At 39.5% G+C, this 15,555-nt stretch overlaps 2 protein-coding genes across 7 annotated transcripts in view; both read left to right on the forward strand.

Moving 5' to 3' along the window:
• Window positions 1-15,290, forward strand: part of LOC143900749 (uncharacterized) — a 30,157-nt gene extending 14,867 nt beyond the window's left edge. For all 6 annotated transcript variants that reach the window (XM_077412427.1, XM_077412425.1, XM_077412426.1 and 3 more), the window contains 8 exons: window positions 128-336; window positions 423-627; window positions 1,160-1,349; window positions 1,448-1,586; window positions 1,974-2,253; window positions 2,701-2,853; window positions 6,674-14,039; window positions 14,385-15,290. In XM_077412427.1, coding sequence (XP_077268553.1) covers window positions 128-336; window positions 423-627; window positions 1,160-1,349; window positions 1,448-1,586; window positions 1,974-2,253; window positions 2,701-2,853; window positions 6,674-14,025 — 8,528 coding nt within the window. In that variant the 3' untranslated portion in view covers window positions 14,026-14,039; window positions 14,385-15,290. The remainder of the gene's footprint in view (window positions 1-127; window positions 337-422; window positions 628-1,159; window positions 1,350-1,447; window positions 1,587-1,973; window positions 2,254-2,700; window positions 2,854-6,673; window positions 14,040-14,384) is intronic.
• On the forward strand, window positions 3,299-6,657 carry LOC143900762 (uncharacterized). Its single transcript, XM_077412457.1, has 2 exons — window positions 3,299-3,465; window positions 3,776-6,657. The coding sequence occupies exon 2, from the start codon at window positions 3,852-3,854 to the stop codon at window positions 4,731-4,733; it is 882 nt and encodes a 293-aa protein (XP_077268583.1). The 5' UTR covers window positions 3,299-3,465; window positions 3,776-3,851; the 3' UTR covers window positions 4,734-6,657.
• Window positions 15,291-15,555: the final 265 nt, after the last annotated feature.

The following is a 15,555-nucleotide window of genomic DNA, read 5'->3' on the forward strand; positions in this document are numbered from 1 at the left end:
TTTTATTTCTTTGCATCTCAAATATTTATCACTTTGTCTTTGAAATTTTTATTTCTCGTTACTTTCTCCATAGCTAGTTCTAATATAATAGTATCATTACAATGAAACAAAATCATTATTTTTTCAGATCCTCAGATGAGCGTTGCACACTCGGGCAGAATCACTCGCATAATCACCACAGACTTTCCACAGTATTTTGCTATTGTGACAAGAATCAAGCAAGAAGTTCACGTTATCGGTGCCGAGGGTTGCATTTTGTTATCCAGCGTGGCGAACCATGTGCAGGCAGTTTTTCCACCGGGAGCGTTAACGAAGAAAATCAAAGTCGGCTTGCAGGTAATTATAAATCTATAAATTTGACAGCCGCATGATCACAAGTAAGAGAATGGCAAAAAATGTGTAAAGCTTTCCTTCATATTTAGGCGCATGTTATTCCGGCTGAACTTACGGCCAAACTGCTGGGCAATTGCGTTGCCGTTTCACCGGTGATCACGATCGAACCCAGGCGACGGAAGTTCCATAAACCGATAACCCTTACGATTCCCGTGCCGCAAGCCGCGAACAAGGGGATGATCAATCAGTATGGTGGAGAGACACCTACGTTACGCCTCTTGTGTAGCATTGCGGGTATCTGTGGATATTTTAGAATTTTAAACAAGCAAGCAAAATGAATAAAATTTATCTTTGTTTATCAGTAACTGATTATTGCGAGAAAATAATTTGATAATACTTGAGAATAAAATAGATTATTACAAGCAATTATTTTTATTAACAAAAATATGCATGCTTACATGCACACACACATATACATGTATATATAATTAATTTAAAAATTATTTAAATAATATTTTTTTTGATGCGTATTTATAAAAAATATTTAAAACTTATTTTGTATTTATATAATAGAAAAAAGTTTTATATTAATATTAGATGCTACAATAGAGTAGAATTGTTAGCGCGCTACAATTAAATGAATATAAAAATTACTGCGCTATTTAATCTTTACAGATAATTATATAACCATTTCGTTTTTTTTTATTTTTAGCGACAAAAATAAACTGCGTTATATTTTATATTTTAAAATAAGAATTTATTTTTTGTTTCTACAATAAACAAAAAAAACAACATTATTAGGATGATAAAAATTAATTAACTTTAGGTGGAACCAACGAGTCACAATGGGAAGATGTTACCGGATCAACGCCGTTAACCTTCATGAACGATAGAGTGTCGTTCACCACTACCGTTTCAGCAAGATTCTGGTTGATGGACTGTAGAAATATTGGCGCGGTACCGAAAATGGCAACGGAGTTGTATGAGGCATCCTTACATGTGCCATACATAACGAAGTGAGCGACTTCTTCGTCATTTATATACATATATTATTATAATAACAACAATCCTCTAACTCTCACGTTAACATAAACAAACGCTTATCTCTACGTAGTTTCATAATATACTCGAAGAGAATGGACGTTTTGGAAGCTACATTGCGAATATTGTGCATGACCGATGGCAAAGAAGGCATGCATACTTTGGAAAGACAAGAGGAATTTACAGAAATTGTTAAAAGTCGCGATGTTGAGGTATTTTCATGATATAAAATATAGTGTAATAAGTGTTAAACTATCTTAATTGTAAATTTTTTTAAACAAAAAGATTTTATACAATTTTTACTAGATTTAGATAAATCTTTTTTTTCATTTTTGTTTTTAACATAAAATAGATAATATTAATGTTTGTTCTGTTGTCGATATAATATTTATTTGTTTTATGTAATAATATATTTTTTCTCATTTTTTGATATTTTTCTGAGAAGATTACTATTTAAGAATTGTCAATATGGATAATATGTTTAATCTATCCTTTTTACGGAGTACAGACGGACTCCCGCTCCGTTTACAAAAATTGTCAATATAATATGTTTTAGTATGGATGTTTTTAATTATCTGATAAACATATTCGTTTAATAGGCACTCGATGGGAAAGATCTTTATATTGAATTTAGTGGGAATTTAGTGCCAGTAACGAAGTCCGGTATGCAGTTGAAGTTCACGTTCAGGGCTTTCCGGCAGAATCGATTGTCATTCCATGTTAAAGTAAAAGATCCGTTACTGGATCCAGTAGCGAGGATGTTGTTTATGCGGGAACCAAAAGTTGCTAAAGGAGAACCACCTCAGCAGCCTGTTTGTGTGTTAAATATTGTCCTTCCCGAAACAATTGTTAAACATGACATACAAAAGAGATTAAAAGGTACGTCCATTGAAAATTATAATACAAAAAAATATATAATGTATATATACATGTATATATAGAAAGCTGAAAAATTTCTCTATTATTTTCTCCAAACATATAAACTAAATTATAAATAACAATTATAATTTGTAATATAATTGTTTTAATAAAAAGAGAGCGTTATTTTATTTTGAGCTCAAAAAGCTTCTAATAAATTAATGCAAATAGAAAGTTCATCTTGTTAAATGTATAATCACTTAAGTGACAATATAACACAAAAAGTAAAATATTTTAATATTATTTTCTACATCTTTTTTATATACATTTTTAATATAAAAGATTAAAGTATTTTTTGGAATAAAATTAAAATTTATTAAAAATCTAAAATCGAAATATTAAATCTAAGATTATAAGCAATGTTTTGTGCATATATTATTATTGCCAGTAATGTTTTTGTTGCTACAGGTTACGAAGATTCTAATATCATAAATCAAAAATTAGATTACTACAAATCAAAGTACAAAATGGAACAAATGGAGAAAACTGATAAGCCTAAAAAGACCTCCTCGCCAACAGAAAAAAAATTCATAACCGACACGTTACAAAAGGAACAAACAGGTAGGATTTCAAAATTGTAGAAAATAGAAAAAGCATATTTGTGTGTGTGATTCGTACAACGTATATGCGAGTATCAGATATTAATAAATATTGCAAGAAAATCGCATATTGAACTATTTGAATTGAAGAAGTTCTAATTTCAAAATCAGCTTCGTCTATAACACTAGAAATGCAAGGTGCAAAAAGAGAACTTGCGTAATGAAGCATTAAGTATACGTGAACATATTTTTATATCGTATCCACCGATACGGCGATAACTTGAGAAAGGTCTGGCGACGTAGGTCGTTCGTAAGCAAAGTTCGTATGCAACATGAAAAAAAAAAAAATGTTTTGACAAGGTCAAAAGAAAATCCTTGTCGAATATCGTTTCGACTTGAAAATCATAAGATTCCATTGTCATTCTATTTTAATTTAAGGGGAGAAAGATAATCGGCTTACGGTTTAAGAGTTGAGTGAGGCTTCTTTAACTTAATTAAACGTAAGAGCATCAACAAATGCTTGAAAGTGCCGGTGTGTGGCGGACTTCTTTAGTTCTGTCCGTACCAACGAAGGGGAACGGTGCAAATTTTATATCTATCTTTCTTTCAAGCATTAACACGCAATTATCAAAACGTGAGTCTTTTCAGTTTTGTCTCTCTCTCTCTCTCACGGGTTGTTTATTTTTCAATAACCTTTTTCTTTTCGTTTATCTCATTTAAGTAAAGGGTTTGATGCAAGAATAAGATATATATTTTCTAACTCATAAAATCTGTTTTTTAAATACGAGATCGTATGTAAAATAAATTTTACAAATTATAAACTTACTTTATTTTTGCATTGAAACTTGTGTGATTATGTTTTTCTATTTGTTTTGAATAATTTATTTGGAATTTTATTTCGTACTTTTTTTTAGTGTTAATTTTTTCTTTCTCATTATTTTCAGTTACAGGCATTTTTAAGTTCATTAGTAGTTTGCACTTGCGATTGGCACTTTAAACGCATAAGAAACCGAACCAGGCATGGCGACGAAAATCAATGAGCAGGACCGCGTAATGACGAGGCAGGATAGTCAAGCGAGTGACAAGGACTGTTCCTCCGGAACGAAGGTCAAGCGCAAGTCCAGATCCGCTAGAAGACGTTTGAACGCTATGATGAGCAACGCCTCGTTTCACTTCTCCGATACGGATTCCGAGGGCGAGTTGACAATGATCACCAACAAGATCGGCAAGCTTAACCCTGATGCGCAAGCCTCGCAAGAGAATCCGTTAATTTCCGTGACCGACGCGGAGGTCACCGCGGAGTCCAAGGCGAAGATCAACGACAATCTGGATTACCTTATAGCTGACGGCGAGGCCAAATCCCGATCACGTCGCGGTAGCTACGCGGAGAATCTCACCGACGTCGATGAGATCTACGACGAAACGGATGAGAAAGTCACCAGTAGCAACTTAAATGTGATTGATAACGGCTATCAAGGGGAAACGGATATGGAGGATATGGAGGGCGACGACGACATTCAACCGACGATCTATGTCACGCCGAGATCTGATATCCTGACCGAGTTCGGTGGCGAGATGATCACGACCAAGGAAGGTGACGGACCGTTCTCCGTGGAAGTGCGAAATCGATTGTCGCGAGAAGAGGTTTCCATCGACAAGGCGGATACCGTGGCGGAGAACGTGCCAGATATGCCGAACACCGATAGCGAGGACATGGAAGGGTCCGACGATGAGACTAAATTGGATGAGGCAGCGGCTTACAATCACGTGTACGAAGAGCTCGACATCCTGGCCGCATCACAGATTGTCATGAGCAACAAAATGGAAAACACCCTGCACGTTCCGGACCACGCCGACGATGCTATCAGCGATTGCCATACCGATATCGAGGATGTCGATTAAATGAAGTAAAATTAAAAGAAAAGATGGATTTAAAAACTATTTGGGGCATGCAAAATGATACAGTCCTTGGAATAAAGGCCAGGAAGAATTTCCATCTCTCTGATTATGCTTAGCAAGAATTAACGTATCATTAACAGAATAACAGGATGATATTATTATGAATAACAGGAGTAAGGAGTTTTCGATCGATCGTGATCGGATAAAGTCGCTAAAGTTATGCACACACACACAAGTTGCATAACATCTTATATAAATATAAGAAATCTTGATTCAATTAGAAGTTCTTATTTGAAAGATAAGTAGAACTTTTTTAAATCTCTCTGTCAGCCTTTAATAATATCAGGCACCAAATTTTTTTAAAAAAAAATCATCAGGAAGATATAATTAAGTTAAGCGACGCAAAGCGATTTGCAATTTGTTTTATTAACAAATTGCATATTAAACCCTACGGTTCTTCATATCAAACAACTAGCAACTTTTTGTCTTTTCCCGCAAAAGTTGTCCAAAAAATAAAGTTGTCCAAAATTTTTTGCAACAAATGTTTATTTTAAAAAATCATAAAAAAAAGTAAAGAAAAAGTATTCCACAAAATTCTATGTATAAATTTATTTAGCATTTTTAGAATAAACATATTTTTCATGAGATACATATGTATGTTCGGACATTATTTGCTGGACAACTTATAAGCACTATATGTAGTTTGTTATAAATTCTTACGTTTTTCTTTTTGCACCGTGCCTAAAACAATTAATAAATTCTTAATACAACGTGATTATTCAGGCAAAGTAAAATCAATATAATTAATCTCTGGAAAGTAATAAAAGTTGTTTAGTATTATTTGAACTAGCGTTATAGTTGATCAAAGAAGTCCGCTTATAACAACCATGATATATTCGTTGCACGTCGATAAACATCGTGAACATTATTTGTTTATTTATAAATCCAATAACAATACAATGCGCGTCGAAACGATTATCGACAAATTAATTCTTATGTTGTCGTTATGAAATCGATAATAACGCAATATTTGTGTACTTGTTATACTTGCAGACCGAACTGCCGTCCTCAACATTATCATAGACAACCGTATGGGATATTAATACAAAAGAGTATGTCTCCGCAGTCTAGAGAAATTTTCCGATATAAACAAATACACATACATATATTATATATATACATATATAATTATAATTATATGATATAATATGTAAATACGTATGTAGACAATTAATACTCGATGAGAGTTTTCTTTTCTTGACAATAATATTGTTTTCAAGATCAAGTCGTTGTACGTGCAAGAATAGAAAAATTCATTTCGTACTTGCAAATTATATTTTTGATGGATACAACTACAATTACAATTATAATTCCAATTATGTCATGCATATAATAAGTTTAAAGATACAACAAAAATAATAGTCATAGCAATATTACATACATTCAAAACTTGCTAAGTTGTACTTTATAATGAATTAAAGCTGTCGAATATATATATATATAAAACAGAATAAGTCCATTTCTTTATATTACATAAATTATTATTATTATTTGTTTTTCTTTTAGTTATAAGAGACCAAAAGAATTATATCAATCTGATAAGAATTATATTATCTATAAAAAAAAAAACAATCTTAGTAGCATTAGTAAGATTAGAAGCGCTTTATCTCGAGATGCGAGTTAATGGACTGCTGTTTTGCATTTTGCGGCTTCGACACATTTTGGCTTTAGTGCATCTTGTACCTGCCACGACTGTAGAAAAGAAAAGAAAATGAGAAAGAAAGATGAAGGATTTGCGCTACGGAAGTTCTCGATCGCCAGATCTCGCTGATGTGAATAAAAAAAAAGAACAATTGTAAAGAGAAATAGACACGATGTATCGCAGTCATTATAACGACATGCTTAATAAAAAGTAATGTGAACATAATTCTTGGTTGTTCTAGATGCCGCTATCCACGAATCCTTTGCACAAAAAGCGGCTTGTCCCCTAGAATCCGTAGATGCTAGTTATCCCAATAAAGTAGGCGCCGGTCAGTCGGAATCGGATCTGTCGCCCGATCTCGAAAAGCAGACGTACTCGGAGAAGCGTAAATTCTGGGAGGATATCTCGAGGAAACGCGAAAACTACCAGCGTTCCGAATCCGAGATCTCGAGGACCTCTCAGTTGACCATTAACGAGAGCGATAGCGAGTGCCTGCCGAATGTCGTGTCCGAGGAGGGTGACGGGACAACGGAGGGTATGTCGGACGTCATAAGATCAGAGACCATCGAGGACATCAATGTGCCAGATATCTCGGAGTGTTCGGTGGCGGAGAAAGCGCATTACTTTGAGGAGCAAATACAGAAGGAGATGGCGAAGGGAACACCGAAAGTGCAACAAGACTCTTCCAAGTCTGAAAAAGACAAGTCTCTCAAAGGCAAGTCGATCGACGAGCAGAAAAGTCGCGCGGAAAAGAGTACGGTGGAAATGACAAAGGAGAAGATTGATATTCAGGAAAAACATGTGGCGGAAGCGAGAGAGATAGAGAAGATTTTGAAGGCTGCTACGGAGAGCGATAAGTGGACGAAGGAGCCGTGGAAGGATAAAAGGAAAAAGGACGACGACAAAGAGGTGCGTGAAGAAATTCAAAAGATAACAACTCAGCCGATGATGGAGATTTGCAAGGAATTATTGAATAAGGAAAGAGAACTCGCTGAGGAAACGCACATGAAGCCCGATACATCGACACGCATGCAAGAAGAGGAACGACCGGAGACGTCATTGAGCAAGGAGAAGTTGGCCGAAAAGCAAACGACAACGAAGGAAACAACAATCACCTATAAGATACAAAAAGACGGAACTCAAATGCAGGAGCAGATCCACAAATCGATGCAAATCAAAGATGCGAGTGGTAAATCAGTTCCAGAAGTTAGCGTAGAGACAAAGATATTTAAAGAGAGTTTACCAGATATCATGTACAAAGCGCAAACTATGGGCGACGTTGAGAGATCACGAACGGACATTAGGACCGAATTGTTTCCTTTGGATGATAAAAAGGAGATCGAGCAATTCCTCGAAGAGGAAAGGCGAATCATCGAAGAAGAGGCGGCAAAGAAGATGATGACTGGTATTAGTCTCGACAAGGAGAGAAAATCCACTGTTGACACAGATGTCAAAGAGATGAAGAAAGAATCTCGCATTCCGATTTCCACTGCAATGGCTGAGAAGGATAAAAGTCAGAAAGAAGGAAAAGGCAAAGTAGAGAAACCTGAGGAGAAATCTGAGGAGAGACCGGTAAAAAGTTCTCTAATCGCGGAGAAAGAAAAGGACATTGCCTCGCCAACCAGCAAGAAGAAGGAATTTGAATCCCGTATACCCAAACGTATCATGGAAGGGGCAAAGGATAAAGAAGGAGCAAAGAAAGATTTGCCGGGACAAAAAGATGGCGAGACCATCACTATCACCGAGAGGAAATCCAGCGAGGAGGTTACTTCGCGGCACGAGGAACGCTCGACCACGAAGAGTAAGACGCAGATTTTTTCCAAAACCTTCACCGACGCGCAGGACGCGTTTAAGATGTTCGAGGACATAAGTGCGATGAGAGACAAGGATTTCGATACGGTTACTTCGAAGGTCGACACAAAGGCTACAAGTAAGGTGGAGAAGAAGGAGGTGTTCTCGTCGGAAATCTCCAGCGGCGCGGATAAATTTATAACTCACGAGGAGAAGGAGAAAGTGGAACGGAAAACATCCTCGGAGTCTAAGCTGACTAAGGAATCATCGGCTGAGACGAAAGAGGAGAAAAAGCGCAAGAGCGAAGAGGTGGATAAGACCGCTGTACAGAAGATGTCATTGAACGTGATGGAAGGTAAGGAAGTGATAGACGCGAGCGCTTCTGAGTCCAGAGCGAAGAGTGAAAAAGAAGAATTATTTAAACTGCTAGAGGACAGCGAGGGAACCGCGACGAAAAAATCTGGAACTAGTAGGGACAGGCAAAGCGACGTGGATGTGGCGATTAGGATCAAGAGGGACGACGTAAAGAAAGTAGAGGATGTTAAGGAATTGCCTAAAACAGCCAAGGTCGAAGGAATAGACTTGGAAAAGGTTGAAATGGTCGCAAAAGAACAATCTTACAGAGAGAGCTTGGAGAGTTTTAAGGATGAGCAATTTGTACCTAGTCAAAGAGACAAGACAAGGGATTCGACTGAAAAAATTAAAAAAGACGAACAACTTCCGAGCAGAGAAGCTCCGATATCTTTGGAGAAGAAAGAACAATTAATCGCCAAAGAAATCGAAGCGCGGAATATAGCGGAGGGTCTGATACAGTCGATTGAGAGTGAAATTGAGAGAAGATCGTCGATGTCGGGATTAAAATCGCAGACGTTGAGTAAAGAATATTTAGATCAGTTGATGTCTGAGAGCAGCGATACTGATCATGAGAAACTGGCAAACGACCTAACGAAAAAATTTGAAAGCATTATGCAGAAGGACGAACAATTGATGGATCATCCAATTGCGCGCTCGAAAATGTCCATACAAGAAGAAATATTCGAGAAAGAATATAGAGACAGTATAAGCGAGGACATAACAAAAGATGAGGAATCATCAGCGCATGATCGAGAGGAAAGTTTACAGTCATCTTCGCAAGCGAAACTCCAAGACAGAGACATCACTATAAGCCCGAGCAGTATATCCGAGCAGATTGATCTTGAAGAAACTATTGACGTTGATACTGGTGAACTAGAAGATATATCTAAGCCTACGATCAGTCCACAATCCGAGAAACTTCGTTCGGACAGATCGAGCGGTCATATTGAGCCACTTCAGAGGGATATAAGCGATACTCTCTCGAAAGACAAGGTAGTGTCGGAGATTTCGGGTGCTAGAGTGCTAGAGATCTTGGAACCAGGTATAGACAGTCGACAGGACTCGTTCGACGTGCCGTCCTTGGAGTTAGACGAGCACAAAGTATCCGAACAGACTAGCAGGGACGTAGCTTCCTTACACGAGAGTGTGGCTGTAGATTCTTTGGACAAAATCGCTCAGGAGAAAGACGTGACTGTCAGTTCTAGCACAGTGTCCGAGGACGCTGTGTATCCTCCGGCTCACGAGCGTGTTTCATTGAGAAAATACGACGCAGGGGATAGACGAAGGGCGGACAGTTTCGAAATCGAGAGCCCGCCGTTGGTCTCACCGAGGGTGAAAAATGTACGCGATTTGGAGATCAAGCCGGTGGACTGGATGATCGGCGATGAGAAGATTGAAATATCAGAAACGCTACAGCCCTCTCAGGTGTTCAATCAGGAGCTGGAGGAGTACGAATCGTCCTTACAACGTGACCGCACTTCCTCGCAAGATGAATCCTTGGACTTGGAACAAGAGTCCGTGACTAAGTCTTCGGAGGAAATCAGTGTGATTGAATCGATCAAAGAATCGGTTGCCAGTGATGTTAACGTGGCTGTAACGACTACTACGACGAAGGTAACAAAATTTACCGTGACCCCGGTGACCGAGCCGGACTTCGAAAGCGAACTGATAGAAAATAAATTAGATATTTCTTGCCAAGAGTTGATCGACACTCTGCAACGGGAATACGACGCCAAGACGCCGACGGACGAATACGCGGCTAGGATACGACAATCGATACCTCGTGAAGATTTTGACTGGGAAACGAGTATTACCGAAGCCGTTACGGAAATGATACCTATGAAAGAGGAGGAAGTGAAAGATTTAACTGTGGAAACTAAAGCTCCGGAAACAAGCAAAGAAACTTTCCAAAGAGACATTTCTGCGGATAAAGTATCTACAATGAAGAAAGAAAAAGTGGATGTTATGCAGCATTTTGTAGCTGAAGAAACACGAAAACAGGAAAAACTTGAAACTACCGATAAGACAATAAAAGAGTCAGAAGCCACGAAAGAAGAATCAGAACTACCAAAGTGCGCGAGAGTTGATGACGTGCTAAAAGAATGGACGGAGACTTATTTGGCGAAGATCAAACCTCCCAGTGAGGAATATAAACGACATATGGAAAAAACCACCGACAAGCACGACAAGCCTAGCAAATCGACGACTGCTCCTTCCGATACTTGTGCCTTGAAAATAAAAAAAGATGATCTCCAGAGCGTCGATTTGAGCGCGCGATACGCGATAACGGTGCTCGATCAAGTGGTGAAAAAAGAAATCGCCGAGGTGAAAGAGTCTTTGGAAGCCGCTAAACAGGACTTGATAGAAGAGTTGAGTGAGAATAATCAGACCGTGTTTCAGATCAAAGATTCACCTTCAGAGTTTCAGTTCAAACTCCAACCGGAATCCATTCCAAACGATTTGCCGTTTTTATACAGACCACCGTTTATTGAACATGTTCCTGCGGAGGTTGAACCGGAAACCGAAACTGAAATTACTGCATACAGCGAACCGTCGATTGTGGAAGCTCAAAAATTTGACGAAGCAAAGCAGGAAGACACGAAAGACACCGTCGATGACAAACTATCTGTCCAAGCAACTGCTATCACTAAAGACATTCCAGCCAGTACAGTTAAAGCACCTGAAATCGATATCGAGAAGCACGAAGAAGAAGAAACCGTAATAACCGTTGAAGAACAACTGGAGGAAGAAGAGGAGGGTCGTCCCAGTCCGCTTCCCGTCAGTAGATCGTCAGACGTCGGTTCGGACATGGATGGAAGGGACGACAGCTACTCTTTGGCACCGCCCCAACCGGCACCCAGAAAACGTCAGAAACCGGCCAGAATATCGAAGAGAGTTAAGACCTCGGAGAGCGATGTCTCGAGTTCTGGCGAGAGCAGCAACTATCAGTCCTGTGACTATGAAGTTGGTAGCGGAAGCAGACCCAGTTCGTCTGACGTCGAGGCGATGCAGTCCGCCGCGGGTGGCGTACAATCCGGAACCGCTTCGGAGTACGAGACGGCGATGATGTCTGTCGAACATGAGGCAACGTCGAAGACACTACCAACATCGCAAGAGTATCAGACTGCAGCGAGTACATTGAGTTCTCACGAATCCATGAAGTCCTTGAATTCTCTTAGTTCGGGCCATCTCGGCAGCATTGACAGTACCAGTGAACTGTCAGAGACCCTAGTACCTTCGGAGGAAGCCGACGTAGATGCGGACGAGATAGATGAGAACCTGGAAAGCGCGTTGGACGCGGATCAGGAGATGGCCGAGGGGTCAGACTCTTCCGGTAGTGAAGAAATACCAATGGACGATGCCATGGACAAAATCGACAGTCATATACCGTGTCGTATGAAGCGTTCATCCGAGATGATTTTCCAACAGATCACAGACGACAGCGTCAATATGGAGGCAGAGTCCATGGGCGAAGTGTTGGAAGAGGATCAGGCCAGAGTCGCGGACTCAGCCACTTCTGCCTCCATGGATGCGCCCGGGGTTCTTCAATCCGTGGACATAATGACGTCGCGGGTATCCGAGGACGGGATTCAGAGCGTATGCACACAAGTGATATCTACGCGAGTTGCCAGGCCCAGCGATAACGAGGAGCTCGAAGAGGAAAAGGTGGAAGGTTTAGAACTGCAAAGAGATACGAAGCTCGAAGAGGAAAAAGACGCGGATACGACGGATGTGGAAAGGGTGGCGAGTCTAGAACAGAGACCGGATCACGAGATGGTTGGAGACGAGGGTCTCGAACCGATGACATCCGTCCACTCTATGCTGCAACAGGCCAGCATGTCTTTATCCTCGGCATCAGGCATGTCCTTCGACACGGTCGTAGAGAATGTTACGGACAAGGACAAGTCCGAGCGTCATTCACCCGACAGCGATTCATTCGAGCTCGTGGACAAGCCCGATATCATGGACGACTTTGTGGTGATCGAGGAAGTCGGGCGCGAAGCGGAGGAGTTCGATGCCGAGGGTAAGAGCATTCGCATCAGCTCGGTACCTCAGACCACTAGCAAACAGTACGACCGCGATCTAGAAAACTTAATTGCGAAGACTAAAGAGGACACGCAGGTATCAACGAGTCAGGCGTCGAGGAACAACGATCTATTCGACTTCGAAACCGAGGAGAGCCCGCCCCAGGCGTCGAATGACGATCAATCTCAATCCTATTCGGACGAGGAGCAGTATGAGAACAAGAAGTGGATAGAGATGCAGTTCCACGCGGATGCAAGAGTCTACGATATCGAGTATGACCGCGGACCGTTAGAGGACATCAAGGAAGAGGAGGTCACCGATTTCGAAGCCGGCAGCAGTAGATTTGGCAGTTTAGGCAGCCACAAGGAGTCCATAGGCAGTGTGGGAAGTATGCGCGGTAGCTTCGGTAGCACGCCGGACTACGACGTCCTAGGAAAGAAATATTTCACCAAGCCTACGGATCACGACACCGTGTCCTTGTCCTCGCTGCAGGAATTCGAGCACTTGGAGAGCACCGTGGCGGCCGAGAACGCGCGAAAGTTACAATCCGGCTCTCAAGATTCCAGCAGCAACGGCAGTCTTCCGAGGAGATACGTGACCAGTCGTTCGGGTCACGGTGACGATGTCTCGTTGTCCTCGCTAAAGGATTTCGAGGGTCTGGAGAAGGCCTGCAGAGAGGCTCATCTGATGGAGGTGCGGGCCCGCGAGGAAGAAGAACTATTGGAACATGAGAGTCCGGAGAATAAATATAAATTCGAGAATCTGCCGCGTTCGAGAGCAGAGACCAGTGCGGCTGGCTCGGTCAATCTTAGCACTTCCGGATCGGACGATTACGAAAAGAGGATAAAAGAGATTGACGAGATAATACGCATCGCGCAGTCCAACGTGGAAAAACTCGAGCGGCAAGACGACACTACAGAGGATATCTCGCAGATCGAGGGCACCGATGCTGAGAGAGTTAGCGCTCAACCAATTTCGGAAATCCTTCCGGAGGAAACGGAAGAACTTGATGAAGCACGAGCAGCGGCACAGAAAGAAAGCAATATTATGGAGACCAGTACGGACTCTCTAGAATTGGAAGATACTGAGAAGAAATATCACCCACTGTGTAGAAGCTCCGATTCCTTGGAGATGAAGACGACTCTGGACCTTCCGTCCTTGAGCTCGGATTCGTTGAACAATATAAAAGACACAAAGGAAACGCCGGAAACCGCCGAGCAATATGGTGCGAGACGCATTTCCTCGGATTCTCTTGAGATGCCTTTGTTAGAGCAACATGATGTTGGAGCATCCGAGAGAAGCAGCGGTAGCAACGGGCGACACGCAGAGGAAGAAACGGCGGTCGACCGTTCTGTCGGACGAACGTCTTCGGCGGGAACGAGAATTGACAAAATGAAAACGCCACCAAATAGCGGTACATAGGACAATTTTCGTGGGTAAGTGTTCTACGTAAAGGAATTTTAATTTACATTGATAATTGTCTAATTAGATATTAAACTATAAAGAAAAAAATAAATGTCTATATTATAAAGAGATAGCTATTTTTAAAACATATTATTTGTGTTTCATTTTTAAAGCAATTTATAATTTTTGAATATCTCTTAAAACCTTTATTTTGTTATTATTTTTGGATGATAAATATATATCTTATCCCTTATACAATAAAACATGGTGAAATTAATTAAAAAAAAAAAAAAAAAAAAAAAAAAAACAGCTTTTTCCCTCTTTCTCTTACTAAATCTGTAATTAGATGACTAATTATATTTTGTTTTTAATTTTAGATAAGCGGACCATCAGGAAGGATTTTTGCCACGATTTCATAAACATATTACCGAATAACTCAAGAAGCTTTATATGTAAAACACGATATTAAATATAATGTACTAAAGAACTTGTGCATTGTGGATATAAAAGATAGTATTACATTTTGTCCTTGTTTTACGCGATGTCTTCTGATAACATTTATATTATGCTTAAGTAAGATAGTTGCTATCTTTAAAATATAATATACTGTTGCGTGGGATAAGGAGGTGGGGAAGACGCTTGCTTGTTTGTCATTATTAAATTTGGACCGACATATTTGTTGTAATAATTCTTGCTCTATATTCGTTCAGGAAAAACGCAAACGATCTTAACTGTTTTTGAAATCTTTACATACAATTAAGTTGCATTTTACACATACTTTAAAGTGCTATTTACATGTTGTACTTGTATTATAACGCGTACGACACTGTAATCTTATAACGTGTTTTATAAACATTTTGATTATGGGATGTCTTTGTGGATGCGCTTTCGTAAAATTTTACAACATATTTGACGTACCTCGTATCGTGTAATGATTTCAAGCGATGTCTGCGAAACTCAAAAATACAATAATGCTATCTTAACGCATGTTTACAACGGAAGACATATACATAATATCTAAATAGAAAATTTTATATGCGAATATAATATTTAGGACAACACACATTACGGAAAGTAGCAAAATATATACTTTTCTATTTAAATAATTCCAATAATTGTTTGATAACTTATTACATTTGTTTCTCTTATTATAAAAAGTTACTGTACATGTTATCAATTATGTTTACACATGTATTGTATATTATTAATTACAAGTTATAATAATGTGATTTAAAAAGTTTGTTTCCTTAACAATGAAAATATACATCTGTGCATTATCTGAATCTTGTTAGTGCGCACGTTTATTTATTTTTCCTATAAATTGTATTAACACATCGCTGCGTCGTTTAATGTGGGTGACATGATTGACATAAGAAGTAAACGCTTCCTATGTTTGTACTGTGCAAGAGGATACACTTTACACGAACAAACAATAAAAAAATAGCGAACGTGCGCAAAATTCCATTACACACATGTTTAAAACTTTCCTTGATATTTTTTTGCGTATAATACGTGAAAGATAAAATATTTTCTAAGTTTTATTTTATT

Source organism: Temnothorax americanus, unplaced genomic scaffold, assembly GCF_048541705.1.
Source record: "Temnothorax americanus isolate GAGA-0224 unplaced genomic scaffold, ASM4854170v1 Scaffold30, whole genome shotgun sequence".
Lineage (NCBI taxonomy): Eukaryota > Metazoa > Arthropoda > Insecta > Hymenoptera > Formicidae > Temnothorax > Temnothorax americanus.

Excerpts from the sequence above, each read along its gene's own strand:
- LOC143900762 (XM_077412457.1), top strand. The coding sequence starts at position 3,852 with ATGGCGACGAAAATCAATGAGCAGGACCGCGTAATGACGAGGCAGGAT.